This window comes from Paramacrobiotus metropolitanus, unplaced genomic scaffold, assembly GCF_019649055.1.
Source record: "Paramacrobiotus metropolitanus isolate TYO unplaced genomic scaffold, Prichtersi_v1.0 Parri_scaffold0000058, whole genome shotgun sequence".
NCBI lineage: Eukaryota > Metazoa > Tardigrada > Eutardigrada > Parachela > Macrobiotidae > Paramacrobiotus > Paramacrobiotus metropolitanus.
The window spans coordinates 82,744-103,587 of record NW_026570278.1 but is presented as its reverse complement, the minus strand read 5'-3'; the positions used below and the strand labels follow the sequence as shown (position 1 = coordinate 103,587).

Below are 20,844 nucleotides of genomic sequence, written 5' to 3'. Positions count from 1 at the left end.
ACTCGTATGAATAACATTGCTAGTGAAGTCCGATAACATTAAAGTAAAAATCTGAAACGACTTTAAGCAAAATTATTAAACCAATGACTTAATCACTGCATGAATTTCGAAGCGGATATTTTTGCATTCGTTTACATTAAATTTTTTCAAAAGACACAAGGGTGGTTCAGTTTCCAGTTTTTACTCACAAGCAAAAACAGGAGGCACCAACAAATTTCGACGTTGCAATATTCAGTTATGGAGGTAGCGAAAACTTTTGTGATTACAAACTGGAGTCATACAACTCCATGGTTTTTAAAAATTAAAAACAAGGATCTAGCACCGACTGGCAGCAGAAACTAACAGCTGCGTAAATACTGTATTTACACAAAATTAAAGGTCAGTGAAAGCCCCTGGACCACCGGAACTAACTGCCCGTTTGTACCCCGTTTGTACCCCGTGCGCCTTCCGCAGCTACAACTACTGCTTGTTGCTGGTGTTGGCCGGCAATCTGATCGGCGGCATAACTGGAGTGGTCCCCAAGAATATTAAGCTCGGCCACAGTCAAGCAGAGGACATCAAATGGCCCCTCATCGCCTTTGGCGTGGGGTTCATCGTGCTAGCCATCTTTATTATCTATAACTTTGTCGCGGCGGACAACTACGCTAAGGAACTCCAGGCGAAATATCAAGGGTTCTTTTCCTGCGAGGAAATGCGGCGCCGGCAGTTGGAGGAGGGTGTCGACGGCGCGAAGGTGACGCTGCCCACGCAGTATGACGTGTCACCGGAGGAGACACTGTAGACCGTTTTGCGCAACAATTAAACGCGCTGTAATGGCAATAGTCTGTTTATTGTGCTCATATACACGTTCCTGGTTGCCCTGGTACAGTTAAGTAATACATTTATACTTCTATTTTAATTGCCTCCTACATTGTTTGAGGTTGCTTTTTTTGTTGTTGTAACATTAACGTTGATCTAACAGCCAGCGCGGGCGGTCCAAGTGCTCTTTACTGACCCATAATTTCGTAAAAATACAGCAAATAAAAGAGTGCAGCAGTGGGAATTTTTAAGCAAACAATTTTCATTTATGTGAGCACACATTTTGCTCCATGTGTAAAAGTTCGCAGGAACTGCATTTGACACAATACGATACACTAACCACTTTTCGTTGCAGCCGCCTTGCAGTTCAGTTAAATGGTTGCAGAAAGGTAAAATAAATAGGTTCTAAACTGCACGAAATTTTATAAAACTAAGCTGACAAAGCTCAACACGCGAAATATACCGTAAATTAAACCACACACATAATTACGGCAGCCCCCGTACGAGTTGAATCTCAGAGTGGGACTTGCGGAAGCGTAAAGCTTACAAGGCGTTCAGCGGAGTGTGTGCATAGGCAGCATAGCAGAGAGAAGATAACGACCGAACGACGTCACTACCAGTTCTATAATAAATGGACTAATATTGGCCGTTATAAACACATCAGAGCCACAATTCTTGATCCAGTTAATTGCGCTTTTATTCCCTACTGATCAAGCAAAACATCCGGATCTAATAATGCTAGGTTTGAAATAAAGTTTCACACCTATAAGGGGTAAGAAGAATAACAGAAAGCCGGAAGGAACTGCTTTGGTTGTAACAAAGCTGTGTTAACTTCGTATGCTGCCTAAGTGATTTATAGGCTAGTTTAAAGCGAAACGCACCGCCACCGACACCGTGATAATTGCAGACTTTTTCGGATTAAAATAATGTTATAGTTGACCGGAAATAACGTTAATTACATTTCAGCACTTCTGAATTTTTAGTTATCTTTTGGTGGACCAAAATACAGCCAGCGTATAGGTTATTCTATTACAGAACTTTTCTTAGTTATACGAAATTTTAAGACAATGGCTGCCGCAAAAAATTTGACGACTTATGTTTAAGCGCCATTAAACATTAAGCAACTGACATGACATAGAAGTACTAATCGCACGACTGCATGATTCAGAAATGCTCCTCAAACTGAATTATAACACAGCTGTGATCACACTCAACCTGATATAATCCAGTCCATTCTTAACCTTCAAACCATTAATCTCGTTCCGTAAATAATGTCCCCTTACCGGACACCAAGTAAGTCACTCCGGCAATAATGTCCCCCTTACCGGACACCTGGTAATGCACTCCGGCAAAAATGCCCCCCTTACCGAACACCTAGTAATTCATCACTATTCAATCCGGCAATAATGTCCCCCATGCCCGACACCACTAATTTCGTTCCGGCAATAATGTCCCCCATGCCCGACACCACTAATTTCGTTCCGGCAATAATGTCCCCCATGCCCGACACCACTAATTTCGTTCCGGCAATAATGTCCCCATGCCCGACACCACTAATTTCGTTCCGGCAATAATGTCCCCATGCCCGACACCACTAATTTCGTTCCGGCCATAATGTCCCCATACCGGACACCACTAATTTCGTTCCGGCAATAATGTCCCCATGCCCGACACCACTAATTTCGTTCCGGCAATAATGTCCCCCATGCCCGACACCACTAATTTCGTTCCGGCCATAATGTCCCCCATGCCCGACACCACTAATTTCGTTCCGGCAATAATGTCCCCCATACCGGACACCACTAATTTCGTTCCGGCAATAATGTCCCCCATGCCCGACACCACTAATTTCGTTCCGGCAATAATGTCCCCCATGCCCGACACCACTAATTTCGTTCCGGCAATAATGTCCCCCATGCCCGACACCACTAATTTCGTTCCGGCAATAATGTCCCCCATGCCCGACACCACTAATTTCGTTCCGGCAATAATGTCCCCCATACCGGACACCACTAATTTCGTTCCGGCAATAATGTCCCCCATGCCCGACACCACTAAATTCGTTCCGGCAATAATGTCCCCCATGGCGGACACCACTCAATTCGTTCGGGCAATAATGTCCCCATGTCCGACACCACTAATTTCGTTCCGGCAATAATGTCCCCCATGCCCGACACCACTAATTTCGTTCCGGCAATAATGTCCCCCATACCGGACACCACTAATTTCGTTCCGGCAATAATGTCCCCATGCCCGACACCACTAATTTCGTTCCGGCCATAATGTCCCCCATGCCCGACACCACTAATTTCGTTCCGGCAATAATGTCCCCCATACCGGACACCACTAATTTCGTTCCGGCAATAATGTCCCCCATGCCCGACACCACTAATTTCGTTCCGGCCATAATGTCCCCCATACCGGACACCACTAATTTCGTTCCGGCAATAATGTCCCCCATGCCCGACACCACTAATTTCGTTCCGGCAATAATGTCCCCCATGCCCGACACCACTAATTTCGTTCCGGCCATAATGTCCCCCATGCCCGACACCACTAATTTCGTTCCGGCAATAATGTCCCCCATACCGGACACCACTAATTTCGTTCCGGCAATAATGTCCCCCATGCCCACTAATTTCGTTCCGGCAATAATGTCCCCATGCCCGACACCACTAATTTCGTTCCGGCAATAATGTCCCCCATACCGGACACCACTAATTTCGTTCCGGCAATAATGTCCCCCATGCCCGACACCACTAATTTCGTTCCGGCAATAATGTCCCCCATACCGGACACCACTAATTTCGTTCCGGCAATAATGTCCCCATGCCCGACACCACTAATTTCGTTCCGGCAATAATGTCCCCATGCCCGACACCACTAATTTCGTTCCGGCCATAATGTCCCCCATACCGGACACCACTAATTTCGTTCCGGCAATAATGTCCCCATGCCCGACACCACTAATTTCGTTCCGGCAATAATGTCCCCATGCCCGACACCACTAATTTCGTTCCGGCCATAATGTCCCCCATGCCCGACACCACTAATTTCGTTCCGGCCATAATGTCCCCCATACCGGACACCACTAATTTCGTTCCGGCAATAATGTCCCCATGCCCGACACCACTAATTTCGTTCCGGCAATAATGTCCCCCATGCCCGACACCACTAATTTCGTTCCGGCCATAATGTCCCCCATGCCCGACACCACTAATTTCGTTCCGGCAATAATGTCCCCCATGCCGGACACCACTAAATTAGTTCCGGCAATAATGTCCCCCATGCCCGACACCACTAATTTCGTTCCGGCAATAATGTCCCCCATGCCCGACACCACTAATTTCGTTCCGGCAATAATGTCCCTTCGGTGACTGATGTCCCTCAGCTGTTTTGGACTGGTAACGCTGTGGTAACGCTGGTGGCAGTTTTTCAAAGGTCACCGATCGCCCTGAAAATCAGCTTTCCGTTGTAGGTCCCCCACGTCACCATTCTGACCAAAGGGTTACCGTTTTGGAGATGGTGGCAGGGGGGACACGGCAAAAATATCCGGGGGGACAGGGGGGACATTTTTGCCGGTCACATATGTGCGCCATGAGCATAAAGTCGCACGACTGCTCAAAAGTCGGAAGCTAATTTCTCGTTTACAAAATATCAGGATATCAAAACGCTGACTGCAGTTTTTTTGTTGCATATCAGAATTTATTTTTGTTACATACCAGAATTTACTGAAAAACAAATTCTTTGATGCCCTAACTTTTGTGCGTTGGTGTATCCACTTTCTTTTGTTCATGGACAGTATATAGAATGTGGATAAAAAGCGCAAGATTTGGCCAACTTCTTCTTTCTTTTGTTGCGCATGATATAAAACAACGGAAACGCGATGGAAACGTTTTTCGTGCTTCCTCTAGTGGTACGCCCAATTTATTGTGACCCAAAGCGTATTGAGAAAACTAACGGCCAACAGAATGTTAATAACTAATCTGCATCTATCTGTAAATAGCAAATATTTTACTTGGTTGTTCGTAAGAGAATTAATCAAACAAACATGTCTAATAGCATGCCGTAGTCATCACGGCACAATAAAAATCGCATTAATTGCGGCAAGTGTTAACTTAGTAATAGTGCCCACGTCCACCTGCCTCAGATCAACTTCCGCCCAACTGCGTTCACTGCCATCGGGTTGAAAACCATTGTACCTACACAACCAGAACAAATTCAAATTTACGAATGCATTATGCAGTTGCACAAATCCTGCTTAAACTTACAGCTGAAAGAGACGTCGAATGGAACACCACTGATTGGGATATTCTAGGTTCTCCACCCACCGTCGTTGGATGGAACGGACGTTGTTGTACACTGTTGCATCAAGCTGACAATGGTTCAGCTCCGCTGCTAATAAAAGTTTGCGGAGCATACCGGCATCTCCATCATCGGAATGCAGCATTAGAGAGGGGAATGTAACTGCGACGCTCCGGTATCTATCCTTTAGGTAGGCCCTGGTCAAATCAGCTTCCTGTCGTGGGAACTCATCGAAACGAAACATTTGCCATTCAATAACCTTGGTAATATCATCGATCAGGTAATTCTGAAGAAAAAGCCGCCGGCAAACGGTCTTGAGTTTGGCCAAATTGTCGCACTTCCAACTACGATCGCCCTGATGATTACCAGTCTCTGGCATGTCGTACATTTCCGGGTAGTTTGATATACCGTAACTTGAAAAGCCATCTTTAATTACGATGTACTGCAGTTGAGTCTCCTTGATGGTCAACAGCGTTACCAACGCCACGGTGAAGCAGGTCAAATCTGTGAGCTGAGGGGCATTTAATAAGGTAAGGGTTCTGGTGTTGGTTGTTAAGGCCTGATTTGCGGCCCAGCTGAAGTCATACATATGTTCGCAGCGAAGAGCGTATTCAGATAGCTTGTTCGGCTTCAGCATCGAGATGTCGATGAAGACGTATCGGCTGAGGAGACGATCGGATAAAAGCAGATGCCACAATGTGCAGACCCTTAAGGAAAAACAGGTTTTGATTAAGGTGGCCCGGCTGCTGGTGTCACATTCGTGGCACGCGCGAGAACTTTCGCTTTCGCACACTACAGCCAAATCATTTGCAAAATATTTGGCACGCAAACCGTTTGTCCACACAATATCCGGTTGGAAAATTTCGGGTGAAGGAATACTACATAAAGTTCTAACCCAGTGGAAGCGTACCAAAAGTCCGAGTCGATAATTTAGCTGTAAGTTTGAGCCGATAATTTTCTTTCATAAATTTATCCATAACTTGATAACCAGACTTTGCCGCAAAAATGATTTTCACGCAACTGTTTACAAATCATTTGGCTGCAAAATGTCATAAAATAATGCAAAAAAGTGTTATAAATTGCACGAAAGCCAAAATTTTCACGCAAGCACACAAAATTTGGTTCTATGATTGTACGTACTGGGTCACTACCATTAAAGACGTAAAAATTATTCAGGTAATTATACACTTTCTGTGCTTCAAGAAAATTTGCGAAAAAGACCACTGCCAAAGAAACAATTGTGTGTGAAAATTTCACACACAATTTCACAGTGAAATACCTAAAAATTTGTGTTGTTGCAACCGTTTGTTTGGTGACATGTCTTTACCTTCTTGCTTTTGCTTGAGAGTAAATGTCCAAACTTCTGAGAACATAAGCCATAATCGGGTGAACCACATCAGCGATCCATCCGTCATTATCTACAATTCAAACACTACACTACACTTTATCATAGAAAGCGTAGCAACATTCACCTTGTAGTACTGCAGTTAAACACCGTTACATTCAGAGAGCCGCAATATGTAACAGTCTCAAAGGGCGAGCCAACGCGCAACCATTTCTTCAAAGTGCTGCTTGGCTGCCTTAGAAATCATACCTAGGATTCCACACGGTGGGTGCAGAGTGCAGACTATAAACCTACCGAAGATTAATTCTTGCTGAGGGACCGCAATAGGAGTACCGGTTAACACAGGGGGATCCGGAACAGGATTCAACGTAGCGCAGGCGTGCGTTAAGGTATCCAGATGCCATTCGGCACGACTGTTGAGATGATCATCATGGAGCTGAGCGCAGATAAATTTGAGGGAATCGCCATTGACAGCCACATAGGCACGGTTTGAAACGTAATGATTGCCAGGGGAATCCCATCCAGGATGGTCTGGGGACCGGGTTTGGGCTGCTTTTCCCAGGCAAGTTCGTATTGCTGCCGCATCTAACACCGTAATCCTGCGCGCATTCGGGAAGGGCACGGTGAATCTCCGATAATATAGTCCGGTGGTTTTCCCGTATAGCGGTGGCGCGTCGAAAGCAGGATCAATCGCGACGGCAATCTGCCATAGATGGACTACTAACCGTTGTGGCGTAGCCCCGTGGTCCAACTTGACAACGAATACACCCAGGCGAGTCGTTGATGTAATGAGTCGGGCCGGGCGAAAAACGTGTGGTCCGTTCTCTGCGCGGCGCAACGCCACCTGCACAGCACAACTACCGGTTACTGCCACTTCTTTGTCCAAGGTGAAGCGCAGATTGTCGCTGAGGAAGCGCTGAGCCCGGATGTGGCGTGAGTGGATCCAGCCGGCGGGAGCCGTTGTGGAATCGAAATTCACAAACATGAGCTCCTCATCGATATCCTGCACGTATCCCAGCCACCATTCCCCGTTTTCACGCTGTACTAACACCGTATTCCCGTAGTTAATCTCGCGTGGGCCGCGTGCTAGGCCTCGAAAAGGATACGCTGTATGGGCTTCCATGGCAGAGTAAATTAACAATTTTCTGGCATTCGAATAAAATTTACGTGGCAAAATGCACGATAGGAATTAAGTAAAGTGCGCAGATCGCTGCAGAAAACCAACTGTGGAGCGGAACACTGTCAAATACAGATTGGCTGTTAATCGAAAACCGTTCGAAGTTGCGACCATTAGGGGAGTAAGCCTTCAAAAGAAATTGCGTAGATCGAGATCATAAGATCCTGCACGGAGCATACAAAGCGAGTGAAATGCCCCATGCCGGATGTCAAACAGGAAAAGGCAATACTGTTCTGCTCTGTGTATTCTGTGAACTGTCCAAATAGCATAGTAATTCGTACTTTCGGTTGGTCTATTCTAGTGGCTGTGGCGGAATGCGTACTACACAGCACAACCTGTACATGAGCCAGTTGTACTGCCAACACAGAGCACTGCACGGGTCAGAGCGGCTTTGAACCTAATCTTGCCAAAATTTGATAGACGTTGATTGCAGATACTGGATCATACAGCGAGAATGTTGCACCCATGACGCGTCGCTTAGCTCGCTGGATTTTTGTGGCTGATTCGGGCAAACGGTGCGGTCTAATTTATGCTTGCTGATCAAATTGCTGGTTTATAACAGCAGCCGTATAATATACTATTGTGTCGTATGAATGTAACTGTAGAACTGAATTTGTTGGTTATTTGAGTTAAAAAGCCTGTCACTGCCATGTCTGCGCAGAATTTTTGTACATTCAAGACATGATATCATTTTATTTTCTGCGTCAAATTCCACCCGTGCTTGGCATATCTGTGTAGTAAATTTACCATTAACGTGTTCACTGGGGAAAACTCTTTTTGAAACTTCAAAGCTTTAAAACAAGTTGAATATGTAGCTGGGGGGTTTGTCAAACTGTACATGTATCGTACCAGCTTACCTTTACGACTCCAACTCTCACGTAACCTTTCCTGCGACACAACAATTAAAACATTCATACGCAAAAAAATGCACAATATATTGTACAAGAGCTGCGTTATGAATTTACGGCTATCGGTCTAAGGCTACGGATGCGTTTACATGATTGTGATGTAAAGCAGAGAAAGCAGCGATTACTTCAGTTTTTTTCCAGCATTGTACAATACGGTTCAAGTTTACTGGCTTTGAATATGATTTTCCAGCTTGTAAATGCCAAATTACGACGCTCTAGTCAGAAGGAGCTCACAGAGGTTGGCTATTAATTTGCTCTCGAAGCCACCACGCCTGTACTGCGGTTGTGATGCTTAGGAATAAGGAAAGGTCAAGCAGTCGCTAAAACAAACTGTCGGCAGGGTCCCAATTTATTTCATTAATTACACCCAATTTAACAATTTAAATGTCGTAAGACAAATACTAAAGTTGAAAAAAACTTTTATTTGAACACCGCATGATTAAAATTCCGAAATTCAGTTAATCAGCGATTACCAGATCATTAGAATCTCCACCCGATGGTGGTTACACGGTCCAGTATATAACCACGTATAAATTGCACGATTTTAAGCGCATTTCTCGCATAAGTGGATGTTGAACCGATGGAGGAATCCTTGGTATAGCGTGACGGAACTTGAATGAGATCCTAATTAATCAAAATGCTGACGAAAAGGTTAAAAGGTGTGGTAGTCAAAAAGCCGACAATGTGTTTTACAGCACAGTTTGTATATTGGTGCATGCCATATATACTGCAGCGCATTTGTGACACAACACGACATACGCAGATGATATTTTTATGATGCAAACTATGGCTCTGTCGTCTAGTAAAATTAATAGTGATCTGCATTATTGTCTAATTACATGGACGTTCATGTGTAATTCAAGTATCAGTTAGTGATAGAAACGACTTGTAAAACGACCGAGACCCTCTCCGAGAAGGTTACTATACTTGGAAACCGCAGCGTGACAGCCAAACTACTTCATAAAAGTGATTACGTTTTTCATTTTTGCTGACTGACAGTTCGTCTAAAATGCCTATGCGAGCTCGCTTCGCTTTGTATTGCCAAACATTTCTCATGATTTAACAAGACGTGGCAGCCCAGAAACTTATTTAGTAACGGACTTCCCGACCAAGTTTTCATCCTGCGCTGCACGTTCCCTTAACGGGGATAAAAACAGAAATTCGTATTACACCGTTAATTCTACTTTGTCGTAAAATCGGCGAGCATCGTTTTCAAACGTTGATTCAGTGACTGCAACGCTAATACCGTCGTAAACGGAAACGGAATACATCCATCCATTCGAACGCCATTATTCGGAGGTTCACCAGCTCGTGCAGTGCCTTCCAAAGGCGTCATAAACGCACCGCACTCCACTGCTAATGCTACCGCTACTTCCAGTAATGCCCCAACTGTCAGGGCCCGCAGAACCCCAACGATCGGACGACGATGTCGCGAAGCTGGAATCACAGCGGACTGTGTTGCCGGAGACCTGGCAGGGTAATACGCCGTACTGCGTCTGGCAGAGCGCCATCGCTCCTACTTCCTGGCAGTGCGCCGGAAGCCTCGGGACCCCCCACATCCTCCACCCGCACAACCGTCTGGGAAGAACCCTTCAAACATGTCATCATCATCGTCGTCGTCAAAATCCCAGGAAGGGTATTTGGGCGGCGGTGGACGCCAAGGCGCTGGAGTGGGATTATCGTCCTCCGCAACACCCCATGAAGGATACTCTCGGGTTGTTGTACGCCGCGGGGCTGGGGTAGTTTTACTGCCGGCTGGTTCTTTCCCGTTGGCCACGCCCTGGATCCAGTCCGTGTAGTGGCTGACCTTAGTGAAGACGTCGGCTGTGCCAAGATTACACCTGCACATACATAACGTTATATACATAGCGTTATATTTCACATATTCTCACGGCGCAGACTCCCGCCCACAACCGACGGTCTACTTATCCAAACCGGTTTTTACGTTTAATTACGTTAGCTCCCGTAATGTGACGTACTGTACGGGTGTTCAAAGTTCCTGAGTCCTGACCAGTCAAATATCTGTGCTTTTTAATATTGATGCGATGTATTGCGCTGTAATAAGTGTGCTTTCTTTTTATTTTGAGTGAATCCAGACGGATTATTCGATACAGTTTGCACTATAAATGTACGACGGAAGCTCCGATGTAAATGTACGACGTGAGAAAACCGGTTTTTGGAATCGTTCACGCATAATTCCGTAACGTGGAACAACGCCTCATAATAGCGCATCATACAAGTTAAGATTTCGGGATCTTCTCCCGGAGACGAATCGATCAGAGCATGGTAAAAGCATGGTAAATGCCAAAATTACAGTGGACTTCACAAAAGTAGTTACACATTATGCAAAAGTAGTTACCCATCCTTATGCATAGCGCTATCGGCTTTAGAATTGCTAAGTGTACATTGTACCATAACTGTGTAACCACACATTTATGAAGTCCATTGTAGGAAGGTAAAAGCCAACACAAGTTTTGGCCAAAGATAAAAGCCGTTTCTTCGGAATGTTTTTGGATGACCGGTTTTACTGCCAACGATTGCATGATTTCCTGTTAATCAGCGCGTTGCTATCAACGCTTCCTAACAACACTGGTAAATTATCGGCATGTGTGATAGGGACGCGAGCTATCTCGCCAGGAGTGGGTAGGAGCAAGCGGCGTCAACTCGGCATTTTTGGTGTACTTTAAGCTGCTGGATCAACGTACCCTTTCACGCCGTAACTCGTCAGACCGACTAAATAATCCACACCACTCCGCCGGTTCACCAAGGGTCCACCGCTGTCGCCCTAGGCAAACGAGCGCCGTCAGATAGTTCGACAAAATTTCCTCGAGGAACGGCGGTGCCGCGCCCCGGGTTCAGCGTACCTCGCACGTGCCGGATGTCTCGTTCTCGGTACAGATCTGACTCTGGGGGATTGGCCCCGTTTTCAGTTTCCGCTGGCATGTTGCGCGATCCAATAGTTTGAGCGTGGTTTTCAGCAGCTGCTCGGATGGTGAGGCATACGGTCCTTCCTCCGTCAGTCCCCAGCCAACGGTGTGCAGCTCCGTACCCACGTCTGGTTCCCGGTTGGCTGGCGGTAGTTCGACGCTGGAAACGTTGCCCTTACCAGCGGCACTCTTGGCCAAACGCAGAATAGCAATATCATTACGAATACGCTGTTTGTCGTAATTGGGATGCGCTACGGCTTGGCGTACGGCAATAGTGTTGGAGCGGGGAACGCCAGTGCGCCGACGAATACCGACAGCCACCGTGAGATCTTCCACTGGCACCGGATAATCGCTGGAAGGAAACCCACACGCGTCTCACCGTGGTGAACAATAAATCAAAATAATTCATTGATAAATTTTCTGCTCGTACTGAATATCAAAGATGCAGTGCGCGGCTGTGATGACTGACTTGAGATCCTGCAGTACCGATCCCCCGCACACATGTCGACCGTTGTGGCGTATGCTGACGACAAAGTTGAATTCGTCGGCCCGGGCCACTCTACCATCTAAAAATAAATCTTCCTTATTTTGATTTCGAAGTTTAGAAACCGAAGCATTTGCAAACTCAGGGTAGTGTAAAATCCGTCTATGTGACAGCACAGATAGAAGTAGTCAAATACCTCTTGACTTTTGAAACTATTTAGATAAAATTATTTATAATTGAAAACCTAGATATCTTTAACAACGCATTTATTTAATATAACATTTTATTTGAAGATTCATGAACTGAAATAAGCATACTGTTTTTACAATACTCGTTTGCAGAAATACTGGCCTAAATTCTTGGGTTAAAGCTCTGAAAAAGATGATAGATAACATAATTTTGACTGACTGCTCTCTGGTAAATCTTCTTTAATTTCCATAATTTTCTTCGCTTAAACTTATTATTTTAAACACAGTTTATCAAATTTTCAAGATTTATTTCTACCGTATCAAATCGTTTTAAACACGCGGGGCTCATTATTTTCAAAACGAATTCACTCTGACGTTTGCCCTTAAAAATCTGAACATGTGATCTCAACCGCGAGAAAAACTACAGCGCGCCGCCATGCACCGCCCATTGCTCACTACGTACTTATAATTCGTGCTGACATGGAACCTCTTGTGGTCTCATCGGCGTAATCCGGGGGACTGGTGACGGTATCGCCGTCATCATCATCGGCCGCGAACGAAGCAGCCCGGCGGCTGCCAACTGGCGCTTCGCCGCTGTCCGGGTAATCCTCCCGGATCTTGATCTTTCGGCCTATAATTCAATAAGTTCCCTCAGTGCTATTGTTAAGTTTTCGGGACCAGGATAAAAATAATTTATTCACCGCGTTCACACCAACACCTACCGGCTGTAATCAACATACAGCAACCGCACACCACGAGCATCAATATCAACCGCATTCTGGGACGAATATTTGTCTGACGGTGACTGCGTTTCACAGAGTCTGAACGCAGCGATCTTTTCTGGGTGAAAATAAGATGGCCTCAATTATTCCACATTGAACGCGATGGGCACCAAATGAAATCGGCATGCATTTTTGTTTATGCGGAAACTAAGTCGGCAATTCCCGGTATGTTGACGTATGTGCGAGTGAACTGTGACCAGGAAGTATTGCACGCTGCGTGCGAGCCCGTGATCGTGGCCAGCCTGGCAAATGATACGACATACTATCCTCGTACTTATCTTGGTTCATGTGACGTGCATTGCAGAAAAACTACCTTTGTCGTCAGGGTCGTTCGGGAAATAAGATTAAATCGATTCACTGAAGAAAGGAAAGTGATGCCAAGCCCGTACCGTGCAAACGTCAGCTATATCCTATATCCTAATCCTAATCTAGGTATCTGCTGCCGTCTCGATCGGCATACGTACGTGCTGCCGTTGTCAAAATGAGACAGGAAACTAATTTGTTGGAGCATTCGTTGGCGGAAAAAGATCGCCGGCTGTTTTATGGGACAGTAAATCCTTCTCAGAATGGTACGCTGATGTGCTGCGTGCGGTTGACCGTAATTTTTGCGTGAATTGCACGATTTTAACATATTCAAAGCGTTTCCAATATTATTTTATCGTTCAACGGGAAAATAATGAAGTGGTACAAAAGGTCAGCTGAAGTCTTGAATCACTGGGCGTATCTGCAGTATCAGCAAGTATCGCACGGCGAGCAATATAAACACCTACTGTAGTTATCTTGTTTTCTGATTGATAAACCTCTGAGAGAAAATTGTTATTCTCAATAATTCAAAAATTTGTTCTGCTACTCACAGTGTTCTATAATTTAACCTCGGTGGCGAATATGACGCTTAAGACTCGTGAATGCTTAGTGCTTTGCATACAAAGCAGGTCATTATGCTCATTACCAACCTCCGCTATACATGCACAAATCGTGAGACCAATAGAAGAAACAGTGATCACACAGAATAACAGAGGAGGAACGAAGAACAATAAAGACATTAATAACTCTTCGCTGGCTAGAAGTCGACCATGTACGTGCGCATCTTCGCCGGTGGCCCACAGTCGCCCAGACATTTTCCTTGTGTAAACGGTTTTGCGGAGTATTGGCCGCTTCCACAGCGCCGTTGATCCAGTCGGCAAAGTGGCGTATGTCCGTCAGCACCACGGGACCGGGAACCGGACACCTGCAATAAACGCTTATTAGCGCCCCGTTCGCCAGTAGGTGACTGGTGGCTTTCTTACCCGCGAATAGCGTGGCTGACTATGCCAATCAGCTTCGGCTTAGGCTGGCTCGCGTCAACCAGGGGTCCGCCGACATCATTCTAAATCAAAATTCACACAAATTAGTGATGATGATGCAGTAATAATACTAGAAAAGATAATAACAAAATTATATATCCTATTTGAGATAAACCTATCATGGTAATAGAGATTAATTTCTGGAAAAAACTGAGAGAGCCGTTTCCATACGAAACCTGAAACCTAAAGAACCTAAAGAAACTCACCTTGCAGACGGTGAGATTGTGGCTGACCGCGCACAGTTTTCCGGTGCCGCGCCCGAAGCCCTCGGCGCTGCTGCATTCCTCCGGTTTGGCCAGGCGCAGCTGGGTCTTGTACAGCTGGTACGGCACAGTCGGCATCGGGTAGTCCTGGGGCCCGGTGACGCCCCACCCGACGGCGGTCAACTTCTGCCCGACCGCCGTTTGACCGCCCGCCCCGAGGGAGCGTGGTGCGCCGGGCAGTGTGCCAGTGGTGGCGTTGGCCAGTTTGACAATAGCGATGTTGTTGTCGTACTCGTTGAACTCGGCGTGGTAGATGACGCGCTGGATACCGACGGTGTTGGCCGACGAGACTTCCGGTTGGTAGATGATCCCGGTCGTCGCAGTTAACTGGTTGTTCCATTTAGTTGCGAACCTTCGACCAGGAATCCATTTTTTAATGGTTTTTGATTTTTAAAAAGAAATTACGGTACTGTGTAAAGCAGCGGGCCGCGGTCAGGACGTGCGTCGGCGTAAGGAGGATCCCACCGCAGAAATGTCCGTAATCCCCGCGGAAGCTGACCATAAATGGGAATTCCCCGGGTTTCACCACGTAATCCTCGGGTTCTGTTTCGCAAAACCAAATATTATGGTGTAACTGCAGATTTAGCAAGCACAACTTAAGATTTCTAACAATCGCTATGAAAATGACCTTTATTGGTGGCGCGCCGGTATTGGTTGGTGGCCCAGGTGGTGGCGACGCGGCAGCCGGCGGCACGGTGGCCGGTGGCCCGGTGGCCTGGCTGGCCGAAACGGCGTGCGTATTATGTGGCAACCAGTGGTAATCGTAATCGTTCGCAGTGACTATAACAAAAATTTATGTGGTAAACGGTTCGCGTCAGCGGATTCGTGCGGAATGTGTTGATTACCAAGACACAGCAGTCCCAATAGGGAAACTATCCTAACGTTTTGCAGCATGTTTGCCAATATCTAACGTCTTCTTCGGACACTGAAACGACTGATGTAACTTCAATGCAGGTGGAATATTATCATGGCTACTCAGCCGTTGCGTGGTTAATGAAAACGCTATTGTACAGAAGGCGAGTCTAACAGTCATCGATAAGAATCGCGCAGCTATAACTGATCTCCATCATTCCTTTACTGACGCTCGTCACAGTGGACAACGTTCGACGAAAAGCGCGTGTATATATCGGGAAATGACGTGCCTCGATTCGATGAAGGGGACGAGCCGTGTGACGCGACTTCCCACTGTCCAACAGGTCCAGAGGGAGCGGTGTTAGGCCGGCGAGTGGACTGACGGGAAGCGCTGCATGTATGCAACGGTTGTGAGATTCATCTTCTCCACACAACCGCACAAAATCCTTCAGGGAAGTTACGAGCGTAACGTTCATATATTATTATAAAACGATTATAAAAGGCTGTATGTTGCGGCAGTAAACCAGCACGTCAGTTGGTGGTGTTTCGGATATTTTAAAGGCTAACATGTTCCGGAAATCGGGATTGTGTGTCCTTTGGTGTTACGCGCTCGTCAGTTGTTTTGGTAAGCATCAGCTTGTTAACGGTACAGTGTCCGCGGCTTTTTCGGCCGCTTTTTCTCGATGAGAATAATTTGCTGATTTCTGGTCTAGACGTAGAAAATTTAAGAAATCTGAGCGACCCAAAAAACTCCAACCAATAACGATCAAATGCAAATTATAGTAGTCAAGCTCAGACCCTTTCAGCGCGGCCAGAACTTATCACAGTGCGCACTAGAAAAATCTATGCGTTCTAATTTGTCGATTGCAGCGTCAACAGAAGATTGTTTATCAAACTAGGCGGAGCGATCTCGGATGATGATTACGGCCCTGGAAGCGATGATACCGTCTTGTCGGCGACCGGCGATATGGAGTTTGTGGACGTGGGCCCAGCCGTCCCCATGTCAACGGACGGAGCAGCAGCCGATTATCCCGATACACCGGCGCCGGCCGTCTTCGGCAGTGGTGCTCCTGCCCCCGATTATCCCGAGCCTGCGCCCTCTCCCGGAAACACGCAGCTGCAGGCTGGCGCGTCGGATGATTATCCAGATGTGACGCAGAGTGCCGTGAAAGCGGGCGGTGACTATGACACGCCAGTTAAGGCCCCGGATCAGTACGGCGACGAAGTCGATGTTGTGGACGACTCCAAGAACAAGAACGTTGTGAAAATTATAAGTATGCGCCGAGCTTATTGCGAACACGTGGCATCTGGCAATGTAGGACAGTAAGGCGTTTCCTGTATTTTGGTGTATGTCGTCAACCATGCAATTACGCCCATACCATCGAATACGCCGAGTGCCGCTGCTGGCAGCGTGGTCCGAATCCGATGGAAATACCGTACTGTTCTACTTGCTGCCGTTATTCGGTTTAAGACGTGGACTGCTTCGTGTTGTGACGGTATGAATGATTGCAGATGGCATCGTGGTGCCGGAGAATGAATTCAACTTCATCGTCAGTCTGCGCAAAGACGGTCATCATAACTGCGGTGGCTACGTGCTTCTTGATCGCAAGTCCATCATCACCGCCGCGCACTGCGTGCACCGACAGTAAAAAAATCTAGTTACGATAGAGCACCAACTCGGGTGTGGCTACGCAGACCGTATCGGTGGGCGTGGCTACTGTGTCTAGTCGCCTCGTGCGGTTATTATAATACCAACGCTAGATCCGCTTTGAATTTGAGACCCGCCCTAAGAGCCGACGCTCTGCAGTGGTGCACCCATACCGGCATCCAAACTCGCATGACGTAAATTTGTAATACCTTTCCAAATTTCACAAAACTATCAGTATGGTTCCTTACTGTGTTGTGTTAGCTTGTTCACTAATCGTGTGCCGGCGTTTGTCTAAAGACTAACGCGACGCTTTTCAGTGGAGTAATCTACCCGGCTTCGATACTCAGCGTCGCCGTGGGCACGCATAAACTGTCGGCCGTCACCGCGGCCAACATCATCCAGGTCAGCCAGGTCTTCGTCCATCCGCAGTGGAGCGAGAACGCGATCCTCAACGACATTGCCGTCCTGCGTCTGGCTGGCAGCATCAGCAGCACCCTCCGAGTCACCACCGTCAAACTGCCGCCGGTCGACCGCGAACCAGATGTCGGGCGGCCGCTGGAGACCGCCGGCTGGGGCCGCATCACGCCGGGCCCCAATGAGCGCGCCTCCTCCGACGTCCTGCTGAAGGCCACACTGAAGCTCGTCGACCGCACCGTCTGCTCGCAAAAGCTGAGCCGGCCATCCCGCAATCCCATTCCCGCCAGTCAGATCTGTACGGAGAACGATCAAGCGGGCACCTGCCAGGTATGTTATCAGTCCTGGATGGCCGTATGGCGCGGCAGTCAATGGTATGTGATTACTTTGCTGTGCACAGGGTGATAGTGGTGGACCCCTTATCAACCGCCTACCGGGAGGAGACTATTTGGTTGGACTGACCAGCTATGGACCTGAAGGGTAAGACAAGGATCGTGTAAAGGACCGGGTAACACGGATCTAATTAGGCCACTTCAGTATTAATTGTAATCAAAATGAGGCGACATGGTACAAGCTATCAAATGTTTGCATCTCCACGAGAATTAATAGTTTACGACATTTCATAGCCAAATGATTTATGTACTTTGACGTGTTTCGCATTCCAGACATTTTCGCAGTAGGGAACCGCATACCGGACACCCTAGAGACACGATATTCTCTGCGTTGTTGCACATAACAAAAACTTTCTAAAAGCTGAATACGTGGTAATTACTAATTTTATTCAAACTCGTACACGAGATTAGTAAAACATTGTAAAGTTTTCTATGTAGGTAGACCAGCAAAGACGATACCGTGTCACTGTGTCCAATACGCGGCTCCACATTGTGAAAATGTCCGGAATGCGAAACCCGGCAGAGCGCTTTATACAGAGTATGGGCGTGAAATCCTTTATACAGAGTATGGGCGCAACATCGGGTTGCGGAGTTGCGCGTAAGACAAAAGAGTTCCTAAAAGTTTAAATGCATTCATGTGTACCAAAAGTCTCTTCGAGAACTGATCTCGAATCTTGTCCACTGGCACACATTTGTACGGAGATCGCTCGAACACCGATCCAAAGTTTCAAAAGTTTTCTATTTTCTATATCGTCAAAATGCATTTGAAACTTCTTCTGAAGTTTATTTTGAACCGTTGGACCCATACCGACACACCAGTAAATATCGTCCAAGTTAAAAAATCTAGCAAATATTTTGCAGATGCATTCTCCGCACAGCGGACGCCTTCACCAAGGTCAGCCACTTCATCGACTGGATCAACAACCCGGCCAACGGACCAGCCCAGCGCCCCCCGCCGCTCCGGTACCCGCACCCGGGGGTGGTGTCCCCGGAATCCCGGGACCCCCACCCAGCGGGGGCAACCCTGGCGGATTCCCGGGTTCCCCAGCCCCAGGGACTCCTGACTGTGGTGGCGGTTGTACCGTGGGATGCGGTCCTGGCGGACTCGCCGTGGTCGTCGTGCTGCCGAATGCGCCGACCGGCAGCTGCCAGCGGATGCCGGGCCGGGGACTGGGGCTGATGTGCAGCGGTCGCGGAACACCGTCGGGCGGTGCCCGCTGCCACTTTACGGGGCACGGTATCCGCTGTGTCCGCAGCGGATTCCTGGGACTGTATTCCAGCGGTGACGAGGCGCCGTGTTTTAACTACGAAGGCCGCCGGTATTGCCCTCGGAGCGCGCTGCCGGCGTCGACTGCTGCATCGACTACCGACTATGATTAACTGATTCAGTCCGTACAGCGCACATATCTGTGAAATTCTGGTTTTGTTACAGGATGTGCTTTCCATCGGAATTATGTTTTCTACAGTTACCAGCCCAACGCTTTTCTTCTTTATTCTTTACATTCGTGATGTTTTGAGTTTTTGACCGTTTCGAAGCATTATGAAACATCAGAACGTTCTGTTGAACCATACCGGTATGATAATTAAGGAAGTAATAAAACTCAGCGTCTTACCTTGAGTAAATCAACAGTAAATTCTCTTTAAGTCTTCTAACCCAGTGTGTAAATTGGCAACATCCGATCATCTGTGACACTTTCGTTTAAACCTTCGCCGAACACCGAACCGTTTTGAAGCATTACTCCGTTGAATGATCGATAACAACTTGGTGTGAAACTGCACAACATTAAAATCACTAAACCGTAACTCAGTCAGTAAAAAAACGTCGGCTTCTTAAGGATGTTGTAATCATCACCAGTGCCGACAGTTGCCTACGTTGGTACAGTATCTAAAACCTCCACATTAGTTCACGATTAATCGCATTCGGTTGTGAAACATTGTACAGTTACGTTTTTCTTCATCCACCGATAAATTGTTTTGTTAATATTGTGTTACAGAAATGGACCGAACGATTTTGGTTGTGATGTGTACGCTGGCATACAATCGGAAGGTGACCTTTGAGGACATTCATTTTTCCTGCCGTATTTATCGATAATTATTTGGTTTTTTTCTGGTTCATGGTTTTGAGCGATCGGGATTGTACAGTTTCTATCAATATCCGGATATCGGACCTTCCTGCCCTTGTCCGGCAAATTCCCTTTTCTACCTGCAATCCATTCGACGTATTCCAAGGGGGATAATGTTTTTATTGGATAAATAACCATGTAACCATCTGGAGAAACAAGAATTAAATGGTTCAATGAAGAACTTGGAAACGAAAAGTAGAATAGCTACATACTCTCGTGCCACTATTGCACTTTAGCCATGGATCTTTTTACAGCACGTTCATTAACTTGCTACTTCCTCTTTGTGTTGTTTCTGACAATCAAGTTAAAAGTATCAATTACAAAAATTGTACAAGTACTCATCATCGCTGTGATGAGAGAAAATTTAGTGGATCCAGAGATTCAAGCATTTGATTTCTTTCACATGGCACCAAAATACCGCTTACTCGCTCGCAATTTTGCTTTCTCGGTTTTACCTAATACAAATTCCATGTTCTTTTCATCAACAAAAATAACAGTTTAAGGCCAGTTATGCGCGCCCATGCCACCAACAAACTCCATATTAGACAGACAGCAAGAACGTTTTCAAGAAATTTTCACTTTTTCCGTCTGGAAGTTGAGCAGCTTTGTGTTCTTCCACCACGTCCTCTTGCGGTATACCGTTTTCTAGAATTACGGTAGTGAAAAGATAGTAGTGATTTGCGAAACTAGTGAAACTGCAAACCAGAAAGCGCAATCCGCCACGCGTTTGCCTTTCGAAACACTTATGATGCAGGGCAAGCTGTCTGCCAAACCAGCAGTTGAGCGCATCTCCACTGGTGTTGGGTTTCATCCATTTTGCGTGCATGGTGATAGCTGCGCCCAAGCTGGAAATCAAACGTCGCGACACGATCCGGACTTATTTCGGCATAAAAAT

The 20,844-nt window shown here is 46.7% G+C and overlaps 2 protein-coding genes across 2 annotated transcripts; one reads left to right on the top strand and one right to left on the bottom strand.

Moving 5' to 3' along the window:
* Positions 1-9,511: 9,511 nt before the first annotated feature.
* On the bottom strand, positions 9,512-15,537 carry LOC129592999 (uncharacterized). Its single transcript, XM_055489179.1, has 12 exons — positions 15,366-15,537; positions 15,150-15,300; positions 14,931-15,065; positions 14,464-14,872; positions 14,201-14,280; positions 13,868-14,142; positions 12,855-12,992; positions 12,596-12,763; positions 11,891-12,026; positions 11,398-11,812; positions 11,239-11,318; positions 9,512-10,374 (listed from the first exon to the last, which is right to left on the bottom strand). Exons 1-12 carry the CDS (start codon positions 15,412-15,414, stop codon positions 10,050-10,052), a joined length of 2,361 nt encoding a protein of 786 aa, XP_055345154.1. The 5' UTR covers positions 15,415-15,537; the 3' UTR covers positions 9,512-10,049.
* On the top strand, positions 15,168-19,137 carry LOC129592976 (transmembrane protease serine 9-like). The gene is made up of 7 exons (XM_055489142.1): positions 15,168-15,474; positions 15,534-15,997; positions 16,272-16,646; positions 16,885-17,017; positions 17,338-17,764; positions 17,835-17,914; positions 18,688-19,137. Exons 2-7 carry the CDS (start codon positions 15,940-15,942, stop codon positions 19,004-19,006), a joined length of 1,392 nt encoding a protein of 463 aa, XP_055345117.1. The 5' UTR covers positions 15,168-15,474; positions 15,534-15,939; the 3' UTR covers positions 19,007-19,137.
* Positions 19,138-20,844: the final 1,707 nt, after the last annotated feature.

Excerpts from the sequence above, each read along its gene's own strand:
- LOC129592999 (XM_055489179.1), bottom strand. The coding sequence starts at position 15,414 with ATGCTGCAAAACGTTAGGATAGTTTCCCTATTGGGACTGCTGTGTCTT. Across the intron at positions 14,281-14,463 it reads ACAATCTCACCGTCTGCAAG|AATGATGTCGGCGGACCCCT; the intron begins GTGAGTTTCTTT and ends ATTTTGATTTAG. Across the intron at positions 12,993-13,867 it reads TTTGTGCATGTATAGCGGAG|GCCATCTTATTTTCACCCAG; the intron begins GTTGGTAATGAG and ends GGAATAATTGAG.
- LOC129592976 (XM_055489142.1), top strand. The coding sequence starts at position 15,940 with ATGTTCCGGAAATCGGGATTGTGTGTCCTTTGGTGTTACGCGCTCGTC. Across the intron at positions 15,998-16,271 it reads CGCGCTCGTCAGTTGTTTTG|GCGGAGCGATCTCGGATGAT; the intron begins GTAAGCATCAGC and ends TTATCAAACTAG. Across the intron at positions 17,765-17,834 it reads ATCAAGCGGGCACCTGCCAG|GGTGATAGTGGTGGACCCCT; the intron begins GTATGTTATCAG and ends TGCTGTGCACAG.